The sequence below is a fragment of the Arachis hypogaea genome, chromosome 15 (genome assembly GCF_003086295.3).
Source record: "Arachis hypogaea cultivar Tifrunner chromosome 15, arahy.Tifrunner.gnm2.J5K5, whole genome shotgun sequence".
In the NCBI taxonomy this organism is placed as follows: domain Eukaryota; kingdom Viridiplantae; phylum Streptophyta; class Magnoliopsida; order Fabales; family Fabaceae; genus Arachis; species Arachis hypogaea.
In genome coordinates, this window is record NC_092050.1 from 150,726,607 (window position 1) to 150,751,370 (window position 24,764).

General features: G+C 34.1%; 3 protein-coding genes across 8 annotated transcripts; 1 reads left to right on the plus strand and 2 right to left on the minus strand.

The window, feature by feature from the left end:
• Positions 1 to 6,859: 6,859 nt before the first annotated feature.
• Positions 6,860 to 15,150, minus strand: LOC112751321 (protein FAR1-RELATED SEQUENCE 5). 2 transcript variants are annotated; one of them, XR_011872843.1, is made up of 2 exons: positions 14,734 to 15,150; positions 6,860 to 7,142 (listed from the first exon to the last, which is right to left on the minus strand). XR_011872843.1 is itself a non-coding variant. In XM_025800413.2 (2 exons), the coding sequence occupies exon 2, from the start codon at positions 13,606 to 13,608 to the stop codon at positions 12,991 to 12,993; it is 618 nt and encodes a 205-aa protein (XP_025656198.1). In that variant the 5' UTR covers positions 13,609 to 13,636; positions 14,734 to 15,150; the 3' UTR covers positions 11,582 to 12,990. The 2 variants fall into 2 exon arrangements, 1 of the variants encoding a protein (XP_025656198.1); XM_025800413.2 differs by lacking the exon at positions 6,860 to 7,142 and adding an exon at positions 11,582 to 13,636.
• Positions 15,151 to 17,206: 2,056 nt separating this feature from the next.
• On the plus strand, positions 17,207 to 20,719 carry LOC112751318 (deoxyhypusine synthase). 4 transcript variants are annotated; one of them, XM_025800408.3, is made up of 8 exons: positions 17,207 to 17,393; positions 17,533 to 17,816; positions 17,920 to 18,087; positions 18,559 to 18,777; positions 19,064 to 19,150; positions 19,383 to 19,488; positions 19,568 to 19,803; positions 20,153 to 20,719. In XM_025800408.3, exons 2-8 carry the CDS (start codon positions 17,607 to 17,609, stop codon positions 20,231 to 20,233), a joined length of 1,107 nt encoding a protein of 368 aa, XP_025656193.1. In that variant the 5' UTR covers positions 17,207 to 17,393; positions 17,533 to 17,606; the 3' UTR covers positions 20,234 to 20,719. The 4 variants fall into 4 exon arrangements, with proteins under 4 accessions (XP_025656193.1, XP_025656195.1, XP_072074000.1 ...); XM_025800410.3 differs by having other exon boundaries at positions 17,212 to 17,393; positions 17,924 to 18,087; XM_072217899.1 differs by having other exon boundaries at positions 17,231 to 17,397.
• Positions 20,720 to 20,871: 152 nt separating this feature from the next.
• Positions 20,872 to 24,662, minus strand: LOC112751320 (cation-dependent phenylpropanoid and flavonoid 8-O-methyltransferase 1). 2 transcript variants are annotated; one of them, XM_025800411.3, is made up of 6 exons: positions 24,577 to 24,662; positions 24,329 to 24,401; positions 23,261 to 23,340; positions 22,946 to 23,090; positions 22,009 to 22,140; positions 20,872 to 21,507 (listed from the first exon to the last, which is right to left on the minus strand). In XM_025800411.3, exons 2-6 carry the CDS (start codon positions 24,374 to 24,376, stop codon positions 21,217 to 21,219), a joined length of 696 nt encoding a protein of 231 aa, XP_025656196.1. In that variant the 5' UTR covers positions 24,377 to 24,401; positions 24,577 to 24,662; the 3' UTR covers positions 20,872 to 21,216. The 2 variants fall into 2 exon arrangements, with proteins under 2 accessions (XP_025656196.1, XP_072074002.1); XM_072217901.1 differs by lacking the exon at positions 23,261 to 23,340 and having other exon boundaries at positions 24,577 to 24,642.
• Positions 24,663 to 24,764: the final 102 nt, after the last annotated feature.

The following is a 24,764-nucleotide window of genomic DNA, read 5'->3' on the forward strand; positions in this document are numbered from 1 at the left end:
TTTGTTAGTTGTGTGTAATAGATACTTCAAGTTTGGGTATGTAGGGTTTAAGGTTAAGGGTTTAGGATGAATTTAAAATACTAATACAAAAGATATTAATAAATTGTTAAATTAGTATTTAAATAAATCAAGTTTAAAATTTTAAATTATAAATTAAAAATTGAATCTCATTAAATATGCATTATTATTCTTGTTATAGTGTTAAAAAAGAGTAAACATCAAATCCGGTCCGTGTCTATTCTAAAATAGGACAAGGCGACCTCTAAATAAAATGCACCTAATCTTGGGCGCCGCGTCTGAAATGATGACAAAATCCATTTTGTAGACGCTTCATCTAAATTGGGAATGCAAAATTTGGCAACACATTTGCCTTGTGTATATTTAGGAAATTAAAATATTTTATATATTTACGTAAATAAAAAAGGCATAAAATTAGCGATAACAATATATAGTATTAATAGTAGTTCTAGTAGTAGGGTGTAGGGTTTATGAAGTGAGGGTTACCAAGAAGTTAATCTGATCCTTTCCAAGGACACTGATTACGATGAATTGACAACGATGGTTTGTGATGCGGTGTGTGAACAGTGAACAAGATCTTTATTTTAAGAGTGAATTGTGTTGGAAATATGGTCTAATTCAAAAGATGATTACCTAGTCTTGTAAGGGGTTCATTTGTGTTAACGCTATGTTTGTTTAGATGGAAAATAGGGAGAATTTAATATGGACAGAAAGAAATAGAAGGAAAATGTGTACTTTCACTTGTTTGGTTTTGAAAGAAAATGTAAAGGGAAAAATACAACAGTAACAAAAAGTGAAAGGGACCCACCAAAAACTTTTCTCTCCAAGTAAGGCGAGAAAACGGAAAGAAAACTCATTCCATTCCATCATTCCAAACCCTACCCTTCTCTTTTTCTCGAAGACTCTTCTTCAACCTGGGACTCAGCCGTGTATGCTACCCACTTCCAACACTATCAACCATTGCAACTGTTACCAACGGTCCATTCTTCCACTACTGCTCAACCATTCTGGTCACAGCGTCTTGCATCTACTGGTAAAATTAGGTAAGTTTTCTATGTTACTCTTATTTCACCTTTCATTCTTTAGATTCATGGATCTGTGTGTTTGAGATTCAATTTTGTAGTATAGGGACAAAATTACATTTTAGTTTGATTTACTAGTTTGTTAATTTTCATGTATGTAAACTGTTTGATAAAATACTCCAATGAAAAAATGCAAACTTACTAATTCATAAGTTAATCAGAGTTGAAAGAATTGATATGTGTATAGACTATAGATAAGTTTTTGATGTTGCTCTTATTTCACATTTGACGCTATATATTGATGGATCTGTGTTTGTGATTCAATTTTGAAGTATATGGACAGAGATTATATTTTGGTTTGATTTATTACTTTGTTAATTTTCATGTATGTAAACTGTTTGATCAAATGCTCCAATAAAAAATTGCTGATTCATAGTTTGTTAACTTTTATGTCTATAAACAGTTCGATAAAATATTCCAATCGAAAATATAACTGGTAAAGTAAACTTGGTTTAAAATAAACTAATTGATTTCGCAGGAGACACAAATTATTATTATTAGAGAGCTAAGTTATTAAACGATAGAAATTAACAACTTACCTTTCACGGCAAAGTAAACTTGGTCCACCGCGCTTGTTCGCAAACTTGATCCATAATCTACACTTTTATAACTATTCAGCTATTTTATTTATTTGTACACAAAATTCATAAATAATTCTCACATGGATAGGTGATGAAGATGATTAAAATAATTTTTTTATATAAAAAGGACAGCTAAAAAAACGTTAAACAATTTTAAATATTTGATTAAATTAATTTATGATATAACATATAACAAATTAATTACTATCTTAATGTGAATAGTCTTTATATATAAAAAAAATTCTCTTTTATAGTGTTTAATAATTTTCTTCTAAAATACTCCTTTCTATATATCTATAATTTTTTTCATTTTTATGTAAATTTAAACCCACAACCACATTAACACCTATTAGTTGCTTTCGTTTTCTGTGTTTTTTATTTTTTTTTTCTTTCATATGTAGTTTATGTTTAAATTTTTTCGAAAGGTATAAAAAATTGTTATCTTTCAATTGGTTGAGATTCTTTTACAATTAATTATATTCTTTGATTAGGAGGTCATATATATAAATACTAGTTATTTAACTGCATTGATTATGCTTAACATATGATGCTATATTTCTTTGTTTTTGTTGGTGCTGTAAATCTACGATATATACATTTGAAACTACAAAGTGCTTGTTAAACAGATAAGGCTGATCATAAAGAAAGTTTTTTGGTCGCCAATATGGAAGACATCTTTAATTGTGATTTTCCATTAAACCTTTCCTTTAAGTTTGGGCTCGATAATCAAGAAAATATGTTAACCCTTGAAAACGAAGAACATATATTAATAGTTTTGAGGGAGGATTGGAAAAGACGATAGAAATTATGCACAATAACAATGATATGTTACATCGTGCACATGTTATATTTATTGAGATTTATGTCTACGTGGGTTGACAAATCCATCTCCCATAAATTGGTTGGACGAGAACAAATTCGAGCTACTTTAATGCAACAGTTAAGAGAAACTCATAGGTGTCGTGACATCCTACACATGGGCCCTGATGCATTTCTTCAATTGTGTGAGAAATTAAGAGCAATATGTCAAGTGAGAGATACAAAACATGTTACAGTAGAGGAGCAAGTTGCTAGGTTCTTGTATATAATAGTTCATAATGTGAAAACTAGAACCGTTTCTTTTTTCTACCACCGGTCTGGAGAAACTGTTAGCCGCCACTTCCATGCTGTGTTACGGGCAATTATTTTACTAGAAGATGAATTTCTTCGACAACCATCTGCATCCATTATTTCTCCAGCGATCCTTCACAATCATAGATTTTATCCTTATTTTAAGGTATGGACATGTACAATTACATGAATAAATAATTTTGATTGATATATACAATTTCATGTTACTTTATTAAATAATGGACTATTATTTAGGATTGTATTGGAGCTATAGATGGAACACATTTTCGTGTCAAAGTACCCATAGTAGATCAACCCAAATTTCGAAGGAGAAAAGACTGGCCGACACAAAATGTATTAATTGCATGTGATTTCGATATGAAGTTCACTTATGTATTAACAGGTTGGGAAGGAACAACATTTGACTCAAAAGTTCTTAAGAATGCATTATCGAGGGATGATAATCTTAAACTTCCATGAGGTTAGCATGTACATAAAACTATATTGTCTCATTAGTAGGTAAAGATTAGTAGTTTGTGTGTTTATACTAAATTAATCATTTTAAATGATGGATTCTGTAGAAAAAATTTATCTTGGGGATGCTGGATTTATGCTGAAGCATGGATTAATTATCCCATATCAAGATGTAAGGTATCACTTAAAAGAGTATGCAAGACGTGGCCCATAAAATGAAAAGGAATTATTTAATCTTCATCATGCTTCATTGAGAAATGTTATCGAAAGGTCATTTGGAGTTTTGAAGAAAAGATTTGCAATAATCACAAGTGGCATTGAACCACATTATGACTTTGAAACTATGACTAAAATTGTGCTAACTTGTTGCATATTACATAACTTTTTAATGGGTGTAGATCCTGATCCACATCTCATAGCTCAAGTTGACCGAGAACTACAAGAAAATAATCCAGAAGAGGATGAAATAGTTCGACATGAACAAGATGAAGACTATAGGCGGGGAGCCATGTTAAGGGATGAAATAGCTGCTCAAATGTGGGCTAACTATCAACTAGGGCTCTGATCACTCGTTTAAAAAATTTTGCAAATAAAGTTATTAGTTGTATTATGTGTGCGCTGAGTTGATATTATAACTTTGATTTGTTATTATTGAATTCATGTTACCTCTTGATGTGTTATTATATTCTGTTTAATGACTTTGGTGTGCAATTATTGAATCAAGTTGTCACATGTTATACTTATGGAGTGTATTGAATCTTTATTTATTGAATAACTGATAAGATAGTTTACAAAAATTTTGATTTAAGATTATGGATGTTATTTCTATCCACTTGTTTTGTAGATTGACAAGTGTTAATGGCAAAAAGAGCATCGTGCCAAGGTGAGGCCACTAGTCGGGATACCTTAAGATGGACCGACGAAATGGATACAACCTTCATTGATGCTTTGATTGAAGAATGTCGCAAAGGAAATAGAGTGAATGGCACATTTACTACAATGGCATATGACAATATACTTTCACTTTTGAGATCTATCTATGGTAATCACCTCCGCAAAGAGAATCTTAAGAATAGACTCAAGACTCTAAAAGATCATTTTGGAGTTTGTTATGATCATTTTCATGGGCTTAGTGGATTTTCTTGGAATTCAATTACAAAAATATTTGAGGCTGAAGTTGAAGTTTGGGAAGAATTGATTAAGGTAAACTTTATGCATTTACTATCTTTTTTTGTTTTAAATTTCACTAGTAAATATTGAAGAATTATTTCAATAATATATATTTACATATAGACATACTCATAGTAAATATTCTACTATTTAATTTAGACAAAACCAGAAGTGAAAAAGTGGATGCGTACTTCAATTAAACACTATGATAAACTATTTGAGATATATGGTACAGACAGGACAACAGGAAAATATGCTGAAAGTGCCAAAGAAAAAGTGAAAAGGTAGAAGAAGTATAAAGAAACAATTAACTTGAATGATGATGATAGTTTCTTAAATATGGAAGAGGAGTGGAATGATGAGCCAATTACTCCTCATGCTACTAATTTTACAATGGATCATAGTCCTGAAATTGGTTTATCTAACCAATCAACTGGCTCTCAAGGAACATCATCAAGAGGTACTAAACGCAAAACAACCATGAGTGATAAATTAGAATCAGAAATGGAAAGAATGAGTCAAGTCATTCAAGCATTGATTGAGATGATGAAAGATGGGAATTATTTTTATGAGAGATCAATTAATATTGCTGAAAAGCAAGTGTTAACAGCTGAAGAACAAGTGCAGGTAGCTAAGGAGCAAGTTCAAATTGCTAAACAACAAGTGCAAATAGCTGAAAGGGGTCTTGTGATTCTTGAGCAAAGTAGGCCTCGAATTTACTCTGAAAATGACGTGTGGACTGAGTTAGAGAATTTAGGTGTGATGCCAGAATTGCGCATGAGGTGTTACCGCTTTTTATGCAGAGAAGATAGAGCTGAGAGAATTTTTTGGTGTTCCAGCTGACATACGTCTTGCCACATTATATGAATTGATGAAAGAAGCAGGTGCACTCTAGGAACAATAGTCCTAGTAATGTGGCTAATATTTTGAGACGGGCACAAATATAACTTTAAGATCAAGAAATGTACTAGTATCTTTATATTTTGTGGGTAACATATCTATGACTTAATTAAGGCTTATAATGAAAATACCTCATGTCTTTGTATTTTGTGACTTTCATAACCATAACTATTGTTAACTATGCTATAAGTAATGAGTTAGTCAAAGAAGTCTATGCTATTAGTAATGACTTGATCAAAGAGGTCCCAGTATTAAGTTTGTTAGTTTCGTATGTAAATTTTGTTTTTAGCTGACCTTAACGTGTTATCATGTAAGACTTATTTGATGTGTATGTGTAAGTGTAATATAAGACATAATATATTAATCAAATGATATAATGTGATCGGTTAGCCTCTTTAAAATGATGTACATGTACTTATTGATTTAGATATTTTTTCTTCTTGAAATTATCTCCAGTTTATGTATTGGGATGAGTATTAAACAAAAATAAAATTTATATCTAAATAGATCACTCTAATTTTGTGATTATTATTATTATTATTATTATTATTATTATTATTATTATTATTATTATTATTATTATTAACTTGTTATATTATAAATATAATTAAATTTTGTTGTTATTATTTAATGACATTTATAAATATTTACATAATAATTATATACATAATAATATTACTATATAATATGAAGGGTAATATTGTTATTATATAACTTAATTCATTTTTTTTATTTTTCTTTCCAAACAAACAACATAAATTATTTATCTTTCAATATCTTTTTATCTTATTTTTTTTCCATTCAAACACACCCATAAAAATTAAATTTCACTTCTATTTCTTTTTTTTTTTATTTCTTTTCATTCAATTTTAGCAATATTTGTATAAATTAAAAAGTTGGACATACTATACACTAATATTTTTATTTTATTGTAATTTAAATATTATTATTGTTCATTGAAACATTATTAAAGTTATGACAATCGTTATTTTTGTTGATCACGGTTAGTATTGTTATTGTAAATATAATTTTTATTATTAGTGTTATTATTATTGTGATTACTATTTTATTTGAAATGAGTTTTTTATGCATTAGTTTAAGGTAGCGCACACTCACGTGGGTTTGGGTGTGCAGGTGAGGGGATGGATTTTATTGATGGATTATAAAATGCTTATAAAAATAACTATTTGTATCCATGAATTTTACGAACGTTAATAAAAATACTCATTAAAAAAGAAAACTGATGTTGTATTTATCAAAGATGGATTTCGTATGACAAAAGTACCCAAATCCTAAATTTATATTAACTTTTTAATAAAATTTTAGAATTATCCCATTCTTTATCTTCAACCCTTCCTCTCTTCTTTCTCAAATCTCAAATACCTCCATTGCCACTTGTAACACCCTCATTATCCGAATGTCACGCTTCCAACTGCTCCACTCTGATAGCTTAGGCATTACGACAACTCTAAACATATTTAATACTAAAATAAAAGCCTGTTTAAAACTTAAAACCGCAAAACCTTAATAAAAAAATACTTTTTCATTGAAAGCATAAACATAAATGTACATACAAACCAGATACAATAGCTTAAGATATATATATATATATATATATATATATACACACACACAAAACACTAGCTTACATACATACATATTATAATTTTCTATCCCTCTTACAAACTTAATAAAGATATAAGGCGAGAGAAAAATAATAGCTAAGATAATACAAAATACTGAATAAACAGAAAAATGAACATAACTCTTCTGAAGCTTCGACGTCCATATCCTGAAAAGGAATAACCTGTAGGGGAGTGAGAACGTCGTCCTCACTTGTTCTCACTATAGGATTACAGAAATTGCTATAACAAGATACGTAAAATAAAACTATTCTTAGAGTACAGTGATCAGTGCTCGTCTTATGAGTCTTTCCAAAAACCATGGGTCCACATTCAAAATTCAGAAAATCCTTTTCGAAGAATTGGTAAATTTCTCAATTATTTTAAAACAAAACCTTTTCCTTTCTTGTAAAATCTGAAAAGTTTTTCCCTAAATAGTATGAATGACCAACATGTCCCAAGCATAGAATCAATTAAGTCTATGCTGTAAGAGTTTGATTTTTCATACTTTTCTAGACCACAACCATGAAAGCAGTTACTTACGTGGTATAAATGATCATCCCGTTCCTAACATAGGTTCATTAAGTCTATGTTGAACCGGTCAGATACTTTATACAGAACTAGAACTCAATATACCAATCACGGCCTCAAGCCCATCCAATCCAACACGGCCCCTGGCCCAAACAACTCAATCTTCAACCAATTCATCACAAACCAACCAATCAAACACAATCACAATTAATGTAGTTCAAACACAATTAATAGCAATTACAACAATTATAGCAGTTAGCAGTTAACATAAGTATTCACATAGGCAAACCAATTACAACATGCACACCCAAACAATGTCACATAAATGCATATGATGCATATCTGTCCTACTGGCTGTGATATCACATTGTCGGTTATGTTGCCAAAGCCGACTAGGATAAGCGGGATCCAACTACCGTCCTTATCCGTAGGTCCCATAGACAAGCGGGATTAAACCACCGTCCTTGCCTCCACCGTAAGCGGGATTAACCACTGTCCTTACACGGGCGCCGCACCCTCGACAAGCGGGATTAACCACCATCCTTGCCAGGCGCAAGCGACTTATCAACAATTTCATCTCAGCATAAGCGGGACGAACCCGGCCCTTATGCCTACCAAGTAATAACTCATCAATCTCGATGATATCCACAATCAATCAGGCTCAATAACTTATTTCAAATTCATTCTTAGCCCATTTTTTTAAATAACAAATGTATTCAATTCACATCTTGCCAAGAATCACTTTTCAAAACGGAGCCACATTCCACATCTTTCTAACACTTCCAAACCATCACAAAACCATGTCAAAATCAAAATCTCTTTTGAAAGACTTAGAATCATTCATTTCTAAATCAAGATTTGGTCATAAAATTCCTCAGCGGAGTCTCAAGACTTCAGGGGAGAATAACCTAACTCATTTCTTAAACTCATTGAAAACCTCTGAAACCTTAACTTCTTGATTTGAATAAATAAAATTGAATTTAAACCAAAACCAAGTCATGTATCCAAATATTCCGAACCAATTTCAAAACCAACTTATTTAAATCAAAACCAAATCATTTAAACCGAGAACCAGTTTCAGTTTCATTCTTAAATCTATTTCCAAAGGCTCAGAAATTGTTTCAGCTTTACTAAATCAAAGTTTCAAAAAATACTTCAAATTTTTCCTAAAATGTCGTAAAGTGAAATTAGTTAATCGAACTCCATTAAACATCCCTCAAATTACTTACTTGATCAAATTCCAAAACTTAAATATTTTCATCTTTAAATCGGCTTTAAAACATGATTCTTTTCTAAAATAGTTTACATTCAAAATATAATAATTTCCTTAATAAAAGGGTCCAAACATAATCCATTTATCAATAATACAGTTCAAGGCATAATCCATTCCTTTTTTAAAATACCATTTCAAATAAAATCTCGGATTTTATAGAAATTTCGGTAGCATCTCCCCTAAAACTTCGATTTTGCCACATTTCCGGGTTCCAACCAAACCAATCCTCAACTCTTTCCAACAGATTCAAGACCAAATCAATTTCAAATAAAACAAAAACTCAACTTTCAGATTATCAAAACCAATCCAAATCAACCAATTCAGAAATCTCCAATTTATCAAAATCAGACATTGTTTCAATCAAATAGGCAACCATATTCATTCAAGACAAAATCAGACAATTCATAAGACTCACCTAATCACCAGAAATACATTTCGCACAGCATATCTATTTCTAACAATTCCCATTTAAAATAAATTAGTTTGTATAAAAAGCCCCTACCTCGACTCGTCGAAACCATAACCCAAACGCATCAACTGAACTCTTTCCTCTCAGCCCGGAACCAACGACAACCACAAACTCAGCCCCTTATCACTTTCGCAGCACTCACAGCAACCTAAAAGCGGCATTCAACATACAGAACTTGAACCTACATTACCAAACCTCAGAGTTTATAACCAAACATAATAGAATACTAACGCAGGAGTTTTCGAAACATAAATACTTACCGAACTAAGAAAACGAAACAGCGGCGATAGCTGCACCGGTTTGGCGGCAGCCCCGGCAACCACCTTGAGCGGCAGTGGCGACCAGAACTCTGGCGACGACGATTGTAACAAACATGCAGCGATGAAAATCTTCTGGAAACTCAAAAGGAACGAAAGCCAACTTAAAAACCCTTACCGGAAATGGCGTTTCCGGCGGTAGAAGCTCGGCCAGAAGCTCCGGCAGCGGTGGATCTGGCGGTAACGGCTTCTCAACGGCGACACACTCCACGGTGGTGACTCCCGCGCAACGCGTCTCGCTCTCTCTCGCGAACGGCAGCGACGGCGACTCCTCCTCGCGCGACTCTCTCCCTCGGTCCTGGTCTCCCTCGCGATGGCGATTAGTGGCGCGGTGGCAGCGGCGGTCAGCGATGGTGGCGACGAGCTAGAGTACGAACGGCAGCTGCTATGGACGACAGCAATCTCGACGACAACAACGGCCTCTTCTCCTCCTCCTGGTGGTGACGCGACAGCACAATGGTGACGGCGCAGGGACGGCGGCAGCTGAGCGTGGCACAATGGTGGTGCGAGCTGGACGCGGCTGGGGTGGTGTGAATATTACTAATTTTGGGACTTAATTTGAAAACTAATTTAATCTCTAAAATTACTTTAAAATATTATTTGTGGTATAAAAATACTAATTGATCCTCAATCAATTTCTCTAATTGGAAATACATAGTATAATTAATTTTCTTTATCCTTAAAACTTAAAGTATTGAATGATATAAATATAATTGATCTAAAATCAAATCATATGAAATTCTTATTATTTCATAACTACCAACTTTATAACTTAATTATAGAAATGAATTCAATAGTCATAAAATTATATGAAATTCTGATTTAAATAGCCAAACCTCATTATTTTTGAATTTCTAAAACTTTAAATCATAAATAGAAAAATAATCCATAAGTATAGAGTTTGGATAAAAACCTTAATTTATTTCAAATCCAATTAATCAAAATTACCTTAAATTATTTTCAATACAAAGAATTTTTGAAATTAAAACTGTAAATAAATATATGATTTGAGATTAGTTTCAAAATAGGACTTTTCAAAAGTCTTGGGTCTTACACCACTACCTTAACCAACATCTATTCTCTACTACTCCACTAACCACCACTGCCGCCATCTTTCCACGCTGACGATGACAAAGACGACAACTAGGCAACCAGGCAATCCATCCGTTCCCACGCAATGCTACCACCTTCAGCTGCAGCCACCCAAACTCTACGGCGGTCCCAACGCCGCCTCAAGCCCATGCACATATCATCTATACCTTGGCATAGTGGCAAGTTCAGAGTTTAGAGCCACCGGATTCAAGCTCCAGTAGTGCCGTTACACAGAGATGCCGCAATGCCTCTCCGGCCAAGACCCCGTCTAATGTCGCCACAAGATGGAGAAGCTCCGAAAGCGAGACTGAACCGAGATCTAACGCGCAAGGTCCCTTCCTGTGGTGCGATTCAACTCCTCCTAGGTCCACTTCAAACTCATGGACTCCATGGAGAAAGGTCCTATATATACAACAGTACAAATTACAAATTTATTATATAATTAACGAAGTTGAACAAATCTCCTGTAACTAATAATTTATTTGTTTTTATCTATACCCAAATTGAACCAATTGAGTGTATTCATTATTCAAATTCTCTTAGAAATCTCCAATCATATCTATGTTAGGATATTTGTCAAGTCAGAGAATGACTCCGATAACCACAATGGCAATGGAGGTGCGTGGCGTTGATTGTGACGAAGATGACGCGGGGTTTGGGGAAGAGGGGGAGAAAAAGGGGGAGAAGGATCCGGTTGGAGAGGTTGTGTCGGTGATCAAGTTTCTTGGAGATGGGTTCATGAAGATGGAAATGCCGTCATGGTAGCAGTGGTGGAGTAGAAGAGAAAAAAGAAGGTGGTTAAGGTGGTGGTAATAGAGGGATGTGAAAGTTTGAGTGGGAAAGAAGAGATGGTTGGAAGTTGATGTTGAAGATAATTGTGGGGGTAATTCTGGAATTTTATTAAAAAGCCAACATAAATTTAGGATTTGGATACTTTTGTCGTACGAAATCCATCTTTGATGGATACAACGTTAGTTTCCTTCTTTAATGTGTATTTTTGTCAGCGTTCGTAAAGTTCATGGGTACAAATGGTTGTTTTTCCTAAAATGCTTTCTTTGTTCTTTTGTATTGTAGTACTCCGTAGATGAGATAGAGGATATTTATTGTGACACATATTTAAATGAAATGTCTTTAGTGGTGTTAGCCTTGTTTATCCCCCATTCTTCTTCGAATATACAAGGAGAGTCGTATGCGTTCATGGTCATGACAACCGAAGCCGGACGTTTTCAGTTTTACGCGGTTTGTAGAGGTTGTGTCTCTAGCGTTTACAGGTCATGAGAGGAATGCGACCAACAAGTGAACGGTTTCCGAAATAATGAACACCGTGGCTTCCATGACTTGTCGGAGGCCTTGGCTTGGATGCGCAGCACCGCATCTCCTTTTTCTCGTCAGCCAACACCACAGGTTCAACCGGTGAGAAGAAGACCGTCAAGATTGTTAGAAGGTGCTTTCTATTCAATCCCTTCCCCTCAGCAAGTTTCTTCCATGGGAGTGGCAGCCAACAGCCAGCACTGTGGAGGTAGTAGTAGTGGTAGCAGCAACCCTGTTTAAGTAGATGGTGAGCTTTAACTTCCTTTCCTTCTATTTAAGCTTCTGTCACGATTTTCATATAGCAATCTTGTAATGGCAAAGCAACTGTCATGTTATTGATGTGCATGATTCTGAACTAATACAGAATTGGGTCGTGCAGTTGCAGAGCCAGGGGCAGAGGGTGAGTTCATGTATGTGGAAGACATGGAGCTCATGTTGATGCGAGCATCCTCATTCTTTGGAATTGGTTCCCTACTCTTTGTTCCTTAGGAAATCAACTCAAACGATGAACGAGTGCTGTTTGGGTTTGTGGTGGTTTTTCCCCACAATGGCAGAGGTCTTGATCTTGTGGCTCATGGTTCTTTGTACTATGAGGAACGCTTTGCTCATCAAGAAGTTTCTTTCACAATGCTTGATAAGATTCTTTCTGCTACTGGTTATACCGTTCGTAATTACAACTACCAGATTCTTCGACGTGTGAAAGAACATTTGAATTAGGACAGGGTGGAAGAAGTTGGTAGATTGAATGCGCAAATTCATGTACTAGAGAAGGAAAACGAGGAACTTTTGGGACAAGTTGAAATGTTTGGAGAGATGTTAGAGGAATAGGGTGCATTGTGGAATCGAATGCTACCACGTCCCCAAAATGTTGACATGGGATCAAATTGTACCGGGCCATCGACATGGGATCAACAGCTGCCTTGCCTTCTAGGTAGACTATAGTAGCGTTCATGTCTCCAATACCAACCTCTGCACGCTTCTTACGATCAATGTAGTTGTATGTGTTCTTCTTCGTAAACCCCAAAGAAGAATAACCACCTTCAATCCCAGCTCATGTACCCTAGTATCTTAGATATCGGTAAGCCATACGCATGCATTCCATCCATGTGGCCCTTTGCGAACCCAGATATCACCCGGCAACTTCGGATCATGTGAACCATTCCCCTAGGCATCAGTTCATGGTTAAGCTCGAGGATTACTTTCCGAACCTTCCAAATTGAGCTCCCCTTATCAAGGTATACAAACATCAAGGCCTGACAATTCGTGTGTGTCTCAGGCCTGTGAGATCTCTTCTTGTCTAATCTGTTGTACTGCTTTCCATCCCTTAGGCCAACCCTGTTACAGAAGAACCTTATTCTCATTATAGTCTCATCTTCATCCTTCGCATAGTCTCCCTTATAGATCCCAAATCCGTTGCATTTCCCTAGCCTCGAATAAAACTCATATGCACGCTCCTCACTTTGAAACACCATTTTCATTATGTCCTCGACACTCAACCCAATCACGTCTCCATACACACGACCATCCTCATCCGACAACAACTCAGCCTTTCCTAAATCATCCTCATCAACAACATCATTGTTTGGAAGGCCTAACTCAGATTGACTTTCATCCGATGACAAATTGATTATCTTGTCCATCCCACCATAGCATTCCATCAGTCAAATTTTAATCGAACAGAAATTCCTAAAACAAGCGAACAATACATAGACCAACACTATCACATACGGTATTTAAGCCACAAAGTCAACAACACTAACTACAAAATCCTACTTTTACATAACAAGATTATTAAATAGCTACTCTACCTTCATTAGCAAAACTAAAGGTAGGATTCAAACCAACTAATCAAAAGAATTGCATCGTGCCGAGACATGATTGATGTGGAAATATTATACGTTTCACCCAAACATTAGTTGCAAAAATGTTAACTCCACTTCAAGGGTCAACAAATGCATTCTCACATTTATGACAATGACAAAACATCATGCAATTTATTTTATTCTAATCCAAAAGGGTTACTGTCCATTTCTACTGTCAGGAACAAAACTTAGACAACCATTTTCAATTTATTCAACAAAAATAATAAATTTCAATGATATCAATACAGAATACACGCTCTAAATCCAACCTTTACCCCTTTTATACTGTATACCTTAAACCGTGTGTTATCAAATATTCTAAGTGACAAAATAAATATATATTCTAACAAATACCAGTTATTATTTCCTAACATTTTACAGGGACAAAAACTACATCTTCTGGTGCTATTAGCACATTCAACTGCTAAATTAAAAAAACTCAATTTTCAAGCCAACCTAAGTGAAGCTTAACTCTACACTCCGCCGTAAAACATAAATATTCACACACAAACATATTGAAAATGGTATCTCAGAATAAAAATTTACTGCCTCAACCGCACACCGGTGCCAATATCCTCCCACTGGATCTAAAGGAAAACAACCACAAGCCTGAAAAAAAGCTGAAGAAAAAATCAACAAAGCCAAGCCCCCAAACAAAAAGATCTCTGACTTTGCCTTGTCTTCGATTCCCAAAGAAGGAGATAAGCTATTGTAACAATCTACCTCAACTAAAAATTCAACAAAATTTAAATCACATTTCGCCAATGAAATTGCAAAATTTATTATTTTAGAGAATAACATTGTCATCAACAATTATGGAACTCAGAGAAATTATAAGAATTGTTTCAAACACGGTGCATATCTACATGATTAGAAATTTATAATTGAACATCCACAATAGGAATTAACTTCTGTGCTCACCTGAAGCTGCGCCACTGCCCGATTGTTGTTCTCTTTGTCGACCGCGAAAGACACAAGAAGACTTCAATAGGCAACTCTCTGTTTTATGTCGATCAAGCAAGTCACATCAGATTCATGCCGTGGGTCACGACATCATAGATGATGGCACCTCTTGTAGTTCTTCTCTCCGTCATCCCCGACGCAGGTCACGGTGTCCAAGAAGAAGGCGTCTCCTCTGGTCCTTCTTTCGCAGCGTTAAAGAAGAAGGCGTGTTTTTGTGGAACTTCTCTCATGGCGTCGAGGATGAATGCGTCTATTGCGATACTTCTCTCCGCAATCCAATTAGAGTCACTGGACGAAGAAAGGCAACACTTCAAGTGATGGTCATTTTGTTCAGTTTTTAGCTCTGTGTACGTGGGGTAAACAATGGCTGAGAATGGGTTTAACTCATTGAATGGTGGGTCATATATTTTTTCTTTGGGTCGAGTAGATTTTTTCATAACCTTCCAAAGCCCAAAATGGTACGGCGTAGTTGTAGTAGTGATGTTTATCCTTTTTTTTTTGGTAATTATAGTAGTAGTGATATTTTTGTTTTTTAGGTATTGAGTAACAATAATGTTAATTTATGATATTCTTCTTATATATTTTTCGGTTTTAAACATGAAAACAACTTTTTGTCCAAAACGTTAAAAGTCCAAGATACGCCCCTAATTAAGTTAACTTAATTAATCATAATAAAATATAATTACCAAACCAAAGCATTAGCCTCCTTACATGAATATCATTCAACTTTTTCTACAAATTCCTGCCAAACTTCAGACCTTGTCTCTTCCTATGACAATGACTAAAACCCCAAAGTGATCCCTGAGATTGGACGAGTTATCCATAATCGTCATTGACTTTCAAAATTCCCTAATGGTATCCCTCACATTCAGCTCCGGGACCCATAGTCGTCCTGCGACTCTTTCCAGCGCACAGTCAGCAAACGGAGTAATGATTTGGCACCTCCCATGCCATGCTGGAGCCAGCAACGGCTAGCTGACGTGGCAAATCTTAATTTTTTACCCAATGTGGTCTTGGTCCCATTAAAACCCTAGAAAGTAAGAATGATTATTATATGCAGTATCTCTTCTTCCCTTCTCCTCCGTCCCATAGAATTTTGCTTGCATAGAATTTTGCTTGCTTCAATTAACAAACTATGCTCTGGTCCAGCAGAAAGCTAACTAAACCCTAACTTCACTTCTGGTCAAAACTATAACAATTCAACTTGATTTCGCTGAACATATTGACCTAAATTGGAAGCTCGAAGCTCAAATTGCATACTTGGAGCTAAAATTTGGGAGTTGGGGATAGTAACAATGCAAATTGAAATCCATTGGAAGCTCGAAGCTCAAATTGCATACTTGGAGCTAAAATTTGGGAGTTGGGGATAGTAACAATGCAAATTGAAATCCAAAGTCCAAAAACACAAACATTCTGTTATCCCTTGCAAAAAGTGAAGAAAACTCACCAAGAAGATTAATCTCAGAGCCATATCCATGAACCCTAACAACATCTTCGAACGCCATGGCTGCATCTCTCGGCACGCCATACCAGGTCTTCCCAGAACCCATGTGAAGGTAATTCAAGCTATGGAGGTCATGGTCCTCAACATGCCAAGCGAACCAGCTGAACAACATAGCCAAATACACCATTGGAGAAGTAACACCATGTATCTCCTCCTTCATGAACCTCAACAATGAACCATTCGCCCTCGAAATCTCCCTCATATTCCACGCTGACTCCGCTAGCGCCGCCGCACACTCCTCCCTGCATTTCCGGCTGAACGCCGAGCCCGGCATGTCGTTCACATACTCCACCGAGAACGGCTTGTCAACGGTCGCCTTCCAGAACAGCGTCTCCACCTCGAGAGGCCCTAGGCCACCGGAACAACAATTATGGTGGACCACAATTATGGGACGGAGGAGAAGGGAAGAAGAGATACTGCATCATTCTTATTTTCTAGGGTTTAATGGGACCAGGACCACATTGGGTAAAAAATTAAGATTTGCCACGTCAGCTAGTCGTTGCTGGCTCCAGCATGGCATGGGAGGTGCCAAATCATTACTCCGTTTGCTGACTGTGCGCCGGAAAGGGTCGCAGAACGACTATGGATCCCGGAGCTGAATGTGAGGGATACCATTAGGAAATTTTGAAAGTCAAGGACGATTATGGATAACTCGCCCAATCTCAGAGATCACTTTGGGGTTTTAGTTTATGACAATTATTAATTTATTATAACCATAAGCTATCACCACAAATCTATATCTATAAACATCAATAGACTATCTACAGAGTAAAACTTGCCCTAATTTAATTGCCAATAGAATAGAAAATTATGATTTTCACTGATTAAAAACTTGTTTTGTTACCCGATAAAATCTTATTATGAGATTAATCCAAATGAAATTACTTAGAAAATTATATAAAGTCATAGTAACACTCACCATAAAGCGAGACACATGTCATATTTTCATTGATCAACTGCTATACTTCATAGTGAAGTATACAGAACATACTTCACCAGACGATGCACCATAATCACAATCCCTAAAACCAAAAACACTGAAAAGTGAAAACACATCATATTCCACTCTCTGCCGCCGGCACCGCGACGATTATCACCTCTTTCAGAAGCTCAGGTAGGTGCTTAAGCTTTCACTCTTCATCTGTTCTCTGTCTCTTTTTTTTTTTTTTTATATTGTGTGTTTTAGTTTAGATAAATATTCCTTCTGTCTTCATCTGTGAATTGAGTTTTGTTGTTATAAAACTTTATCCCAGTATCATAGCACGTTTGTGCTCCTCGTACTGTGTTGCAATTTTCACAAGAACTTCTCAGCTTGGGATTCAGCTCGATGGGTGAGGCAAAGGAAGATAATGTTGTTCTATCTTCAGTTCACTCCACAGTCTTCAAAGAATCCGAAAATCTAGAAGGAAAATGCACCAAAATTGAAGGCTATGACTTCAACCAAGGCGTCAATTATCATCAGCTTCTCAAGTCCATGGTCACCACTGGCTTTCAAGCTTCAAACCTAGGAGACGCAATCCAAGTCATTAATCAAATGGTTTGTTTTGTTTGCTTTTCTTTGTGCCCCCCATCTGTTTGTTTTTGTGACTTTTTGCTCATAAAGTTATTGTCTTTGCAACTTTTGGGGAACTGGGTTGAAGCTAGATTGGAGGCTCGCTGATGAACCAGTAGTCGATGATTGCAGTGAGGAAGAGAGGGATTTGGGTTACCGAAGGTCTGTTACGTGCAAGGTGTTTCTGGGATTCACTTCTAATCTCATCTCCTCTGGTGTTAGAGACACTGTTCGGTTTCTCGTTCAACATCACATGGTGAGTATCCTGTAAGCGTAAATTGGGAAGTTGGTTCCCCTTAATTTGTGTTAACATGATAAATGTTTGGTTTTCGGTTGTATCTGGAAAAATATCTGTTTTAGTGTGTTGTTTGTAGTGTCATAAAATGATTGTAAGATGGAAGAATTGAAAAAACTTTTGTAGCTGGTGCATATAATGTATATAGTATCTCTAGTTCACTACCAAGTATTTTGTAGCATAGCATCGTGAAAGTAGAGACTTTGTTGTTAGATTGTTCATCAATAGGGTGACAAGCATCACATTGACTGATTGTTGCTAATCCCCTTGATTAGAGATAAATTTAAATTTAACTGATTGCCTTTGAACAATGATAGAGTGTGTACTTGTTGAATTCCAAAAGTAATTTTCAAAAGGAAGTGTTTTTTTTTCCTTTGGAAAAATAAATTAAATTCAAATTGTGATAGTATTATAATTCTTGATCTGTTACAGGTTGATGTAATTGTGACAACTACTGGCGGCATTGAGGAAGATCTTATAAAGTGCCTTGCACCAACATACAAAGGAGATTTCTCTCTGGATGGAGCCTATCTGCGCTCAAAGGGATTGAATCGTATTGGTAATTTGTTGGTCCCTAATGACAATTATTGCAAATTTGAGGACTGGATTATTCCCATTTTTGATCAGATGTTGACAGAACAAAATAATGAGGTACTTTATTTTATAGCTGTCTTGTAGTGTGTGTAAGTTTTTGTGGATGCATGGGGACTTATTTACCATCTGTCTTTGTTTTCCTTTTTCAATATTAGTGTCGTCTGTATTTGTATTATACTATTCTGTATATGTTTTGTTTATGGTAAGTTGCTAACAAAATTAACTAAAATAGATTAACATTTTAAAATTGAATGGCATACCTCTGATGAAGCAGGTGCTACTTGAAACTTGTTTTTCCCGACACTTGTTCATCTTACTCTTTTTTCTTCTTCCTTTTTGACAGAATGTGATATGGACACCATCCAAGTTGATTGCTCGATTGGGTAAAGAAATAAAGAATGAAAGCTCTTACCTTTATTGGGCATACAAGGTAAGGCTGTGGGAGCAAAGGTTTTTTTATAATCATGTTATTCCCTGCATTTTGTTCCTGATTCAAGTCTTCGCCTAGTTCCTTTTCCGAGCATTAGGTTATTGTTTCTCTATATTTCTTGTATCATGTATGTATACGATGAAACGTAGTTATTGTGTAAATTTCCTGATTTTCTAAACAGCATTGATTTAGAAAATCACAATTATTGTTGAGTTTCTTTCATGTTTTCCAGAACAATATTCCAGTATTTTGTCCGGGCTTAACCGATGGCTCATTGGGGGACATGCTGTACTTCCATTCGTTCCGCAACCCGGGTCTGATTGTAGACATAGTGCAAGGTCTTTTCTACTCTCTTTTGCCTTCCTACTTCCTGAGTGAATCTGAATTGTGTAGAATGACAACTTTTCAATGTAACAGATATAAGGGCCATGAATGGAGAAGCTGTACATGCGAGTCCTAGGAAGACCGGCATGATTATTTTAGGAGGTGGTCTTCCAAAGCATCACATCTGCAATGCCAATATGATGCGTAATGGTGCAGACTACGCTGTTTTTATTAATACCGCACAAGAATTTGATGGTAGTGATTCGGGAGCTCGTCCAGATGAAGCTGTTTCCTGGGGAAAAATACGAGGATCTGCAAAAACTGTTAAGGTACATCGTCTATATGATTTCACAATTACTTTTCTTCTTGTCAGAATTCTCTAAATTGCTGCGGTGAATGCTATGGCTATAGTTTCATACTTTTGGATTATTGTAGCCAGCTAATATCATCAATCATCATCCTGATTTAGAATATGACTGAAAATTCCAAGGTTCATCCAATTTTATATTATAAAATACAACCATGATTTCTACTAACATTAGCAGAATTGCAAAATATGCTGATGTCCATTGTTCTTGTTATATTTGTTGGACTTCTAAAGATTTATGTAACGTAAGTCATGAATAAATATTTGTCTTAATCTCTATGCTTACAAATATGTTGATTTCATTAAACCAGGTCCACTGCGATGCAACCATCGCCTTCCCTTTGCTTGTTGCCGAAACATTTGCCCCAAGAGTGAAACCTTGCAATCAATAGAGGTTAAGACAAACTAACTGTCAAGTTTGCGTAAATTGCATTGTTTGAGGACATTGATGAACGTGTTCACCGTTGGTATTCGATTAGGTCAACATGCCTGTATTCGATCGGTATCTCCATCACTATCGTGTGCATTTTATGTTATACCATAAAAGAAAAAGTAATACACTAATTCTGACTGCATGAGAGACAGGAATTATAGATGCAGTAACCAATTTTCATTGATTTATGTGAGTTTTGGGATGAGGATGATTGTAACTTCTAAAACAAATAACATTAGAAACTTGAAAGTTCATCAACTTTGCAAGTCAGTATATTTTTATCTTTTTTTCCAACTGATGGCCAAATTTCATGTTGGAGGAAAAGATATATCACAATTCAGACCTTATTTGTTCTTCTGAATCATATTGCTGTGCCTGTACTTGTGTTCTTGATTGTATATATGGTTCTGAATCAAATATAATGATACAATGGTATTTTCTTTTACTTCATTTTAACCAAATGTTTAACAGTCTCTTCTTTGACCAACATTTGTCTGTTTTATCTTTTGGAAATCTATGAAGAATTTGTGAAAATAAATATCTGCCAAAATAGTAAATTAATTCATCATTTTCGTTTAACAGCAGGCCACAAACACGAAGCATACAACCTTATTTTGTTTGATATATATATGGTTACTACAAATCAATTATCCCATGGTTCAGTAGTAACTGTCTCTTAAGATTCTGTTATATGACACCACACGTACAAATGAAACATCATAGTACTAATAAGGTGGTCACCACATGAAGTTGTTAAACGAGAATCTTTAGATGATTTAACATGTTTGACTGAAATGTCATCTAACCGTTTTTATTTATCGTCTTCACATAAGACAATTTCATGTGAGTAACCATGTACTAATAATCAAATAACTCGTCGTTTTTATCCGTATATAGTTTATTAAGGTTTGACATTCAAAGTGAAAGTATGATTTAAGTATATCATGCAATGCGCCTGCAAATAGTGAGTCCGTCTCCGACAGAAGCAAGAGCGATCTCAACGCGTGGGTCTGTGGCGAGTGCGTCGTTGACTTCGATTAAAGCTTTTCGATATGGTCTGTGAGAAGCTTCAACATCCTCTTCAGGCCACACAACATATCCACCTAAGAGTGTGTCATCGTAGACAAGCAACCCACCAACCTTCACCAGATTTATGAGCCTCTCATGGTACTTCACATAGCTCCATTTGTCAGCATCAATGAAGGCGAAGTCATAAGTTCCCAAGTTTGAAGGCTACAACAAAAACATACCAAGAATATAAGAAGAAGAAGAAGAAATAATTAGTAAGTTTTTTTTTTTTTTTTTTTGTCTGGAAATCAAGGAAAGAAAAAGACAGAGTTAAATTATTAGAGGAACAAAGGTTATATGAGAAATTCTTTAAATGTTCTGTGAACAAATCAAGTCGTTTGCTTGCTCTATTCACTCTGTGTAAAAGCAATAAAAATGGAATTAGTTGAGATGACAAATTGATTATAAGTTAATTAATAGGTTTTGGGTTTAAGTTTTCAAAATAACAAAAGAAAAAATATATGGATATATATATAATAAATCATATTGCTATTATATATAGTATGAAAGTATGGATATAGATATCATTTTAAAAATAAATAAATTTACATTGTTGTATGACAAACAATGAATAATAAAAATTAAATGATTTGATTTGCTGCTAGAGCATATAAACCTTAATTTCTCACAAAACCTATGTTTCTCCAAGCAAAGAAAAATGCTTACATCTTGCAATAGTTTGTCCAAAATTGGCAGAGCTGGAGACTCTATAAAATCAATCTTGTGCTCTACTCCAGCCTTTTTGATGAATGGTAACCCAACCTCATAAGCTTTTCTGTCAATATCTATGGCTGTAATCTGCAATAATTATAACGTCTTTCTTTTATAAAAAGAAAATTGAAATATATATGCTGGATTTATTTTAAATTTAATTCATATAGGGAATGAATTCTCTCTTGTGAAAGATTTACAAGACTTAATAATTTCTTATCTTGACTATTAAATACTTTATTAAGCTTCCTTATTTGCTCAATGTCTAAAGCAATATCAAAACTATATTCTTATTTTGTTGTTTATATTGACATTTCATCTCAATTATAAACTATCTTATTTCCTACTATATTTATTCCTAACATAAGTAAGACGTTGAAGCAAGTAAAAAGATACTATAGCAAATTAAATAATAAGATAAATAAATATTGTTATAATTTCAAGTTTTATAAAATATAATAACCAGACGACTAAATAATAAACATAATAAATAAAATAGAAAACGATAAATAGATTTTAGCACCCTAACTTTTGAAAACCGTAAATACAAGCACGTGGACTTTTTAATTTATCAAACACAAAACGAGGTGTTTGTACTTTTGAAAAATATGAGTACATGTTTAAAAAATTTTATCATACCAAGTCTAAGCCACTAACTAATCAAAAATATAAAAATGTCCCTCACATTTTAAAACATGTAATATATAAGTTTCTCTCGATGACTTATTTGTCCTTGTATATTTTGGACAAAAGAACTTATATGTCTCACATTTTAAAAGATGAAAGACATTTTTGTATTTTCAATTAGTCAATAATTTATTTATCTTTGAATTAAAAAATTAGAAATCTATTTATTTTTTTCTCTAAATAAAATATAAAAAATTGTGCAAACCTTTCCATCAAGAGGAATGTTAAGAGCTGTAAGAAGAAGAGAGTAGCCAGTAAACACTCCAATTTCAATCGTCTTTTTGGCATTCAATAGCTTCAACAATATTGACAGTAGTTGGCCTGATTCAGGACTAGTACCCATGAAACCCCTAATAATAAATTTCGAAACTTTTTAGTATGAAAAATGATTTAAACTCTTTATCCTTCTAATTTTTAAATAGAAAAGGTTTTGAGCTTTTTTATCTTTTATATTTTTAAAAAATATTACATATATATAATTTTTATTCATTTAAGTATATTACATATATATGTTAGTAACCTAGGATAATTCTGAGTCAGTTCCCTCAGCTCTTTAAGAAGCTGTGGCTCGCGAGGGTAAACAGCAGTTTCCACTATATACTGTAAAAAAAAAAAAAAAATTACACATATTAAACCATTTTGTTAATAATAGAAAATTTTAGGCATAAATAAAATTTTGGTCTTTTATTTATTTATTTATTTATTTGATCCGGTAAAATTTAAATAGTAGTCTTGACAAGTAGAATTGTTATTGTGAAAAGACGTATTTATTGAAAATGTTATGTTAATACTTAATGGAATAAATTAAGCTAAGACAAAACTAAAATAGAAACATTTTAAATTTTATTGGACCAAAACTATAAAAGATTTATTATTAACCAAAATAAAAAAGCAATTAGTTTTTTTTTTTTTATAGAAACCAAAAAGTTGTTTAAACTGAAACTTTATTAATAGACATTACACTGATAAAATACCATAAATTTTTTTTATTAAAATTTATTAAATAAATATTTTTTTTATATCTTTAATGTATTGAATATATAATAAATTTTAAATTTTATTATTATTATTATTATTAATAAAATACATCTTTAAGATATAAAATAGCTAAATCCTTCTTAATTAATGGTTACTATTATATTATAAGTAGAAAAATAATTTAAGATTTTAAAATTGAAAATGCGACAATTATTTAAAAAAAATTGAAGTAATTATTATCTCAAAAAATCCAAACCAAATGACCATAAAATGAGGTTGATTTGGATTGGGTTTTGAATATGAAAGAAATTAATAAACATCTTTTCGCACAACAAATAATGTGAAGTTTTATAATAATAATAATATACTTAATAAATACATAGTTCAAAAACAATAAGTGTAAAGTTTTGGGAAATAAAAAATGAAAATAAAATCGTATGTTGAATGAAGTAAAGGAATGATCATTCAGGTTTTAAAATATTATAAATTAAATCGCTCCAAACCTTAGATTTATTCGTTTAATTTGATTCCATCTATCTTACTAATGATAATAACTATGTGAAATTGTGAACGAATCCAAAACAATACAATTGATATGATTTGTACAAACCTTTGCTAACTTTTCGCTCTGTAGTATGACTGGAGCATCGGAATCCATTGGTTCTTCTATGTTTTCCAGTTCTCTGCAATCCAAACATCATGTTCAAAACACCCTATTATACTAAATTAGCTAAACCATGTGCTAATAATTTCAAAACATTAATTACTTAGTTGCATAAATGAATAGAATTATTAATAGAAGAAAAAATACGTGAAAGATGAGAGAGTGTATTATAATATTTCAGTGACAACGCTTACACTTGAGAATCCTAGGATGTTGGAGAAGTATGTATTATAATCTGAGGATGAGAGTGTGAGTGTTAGTGTTATATATAGAGAGCAAGCTAGGGTGCCACTGACATTCAATTCAAAATTAGTACCACTTTAATTAATAGAATATTTTTAGAGCATTAATTTTGGTATTTTTAAAAAATAAATAAATTTAA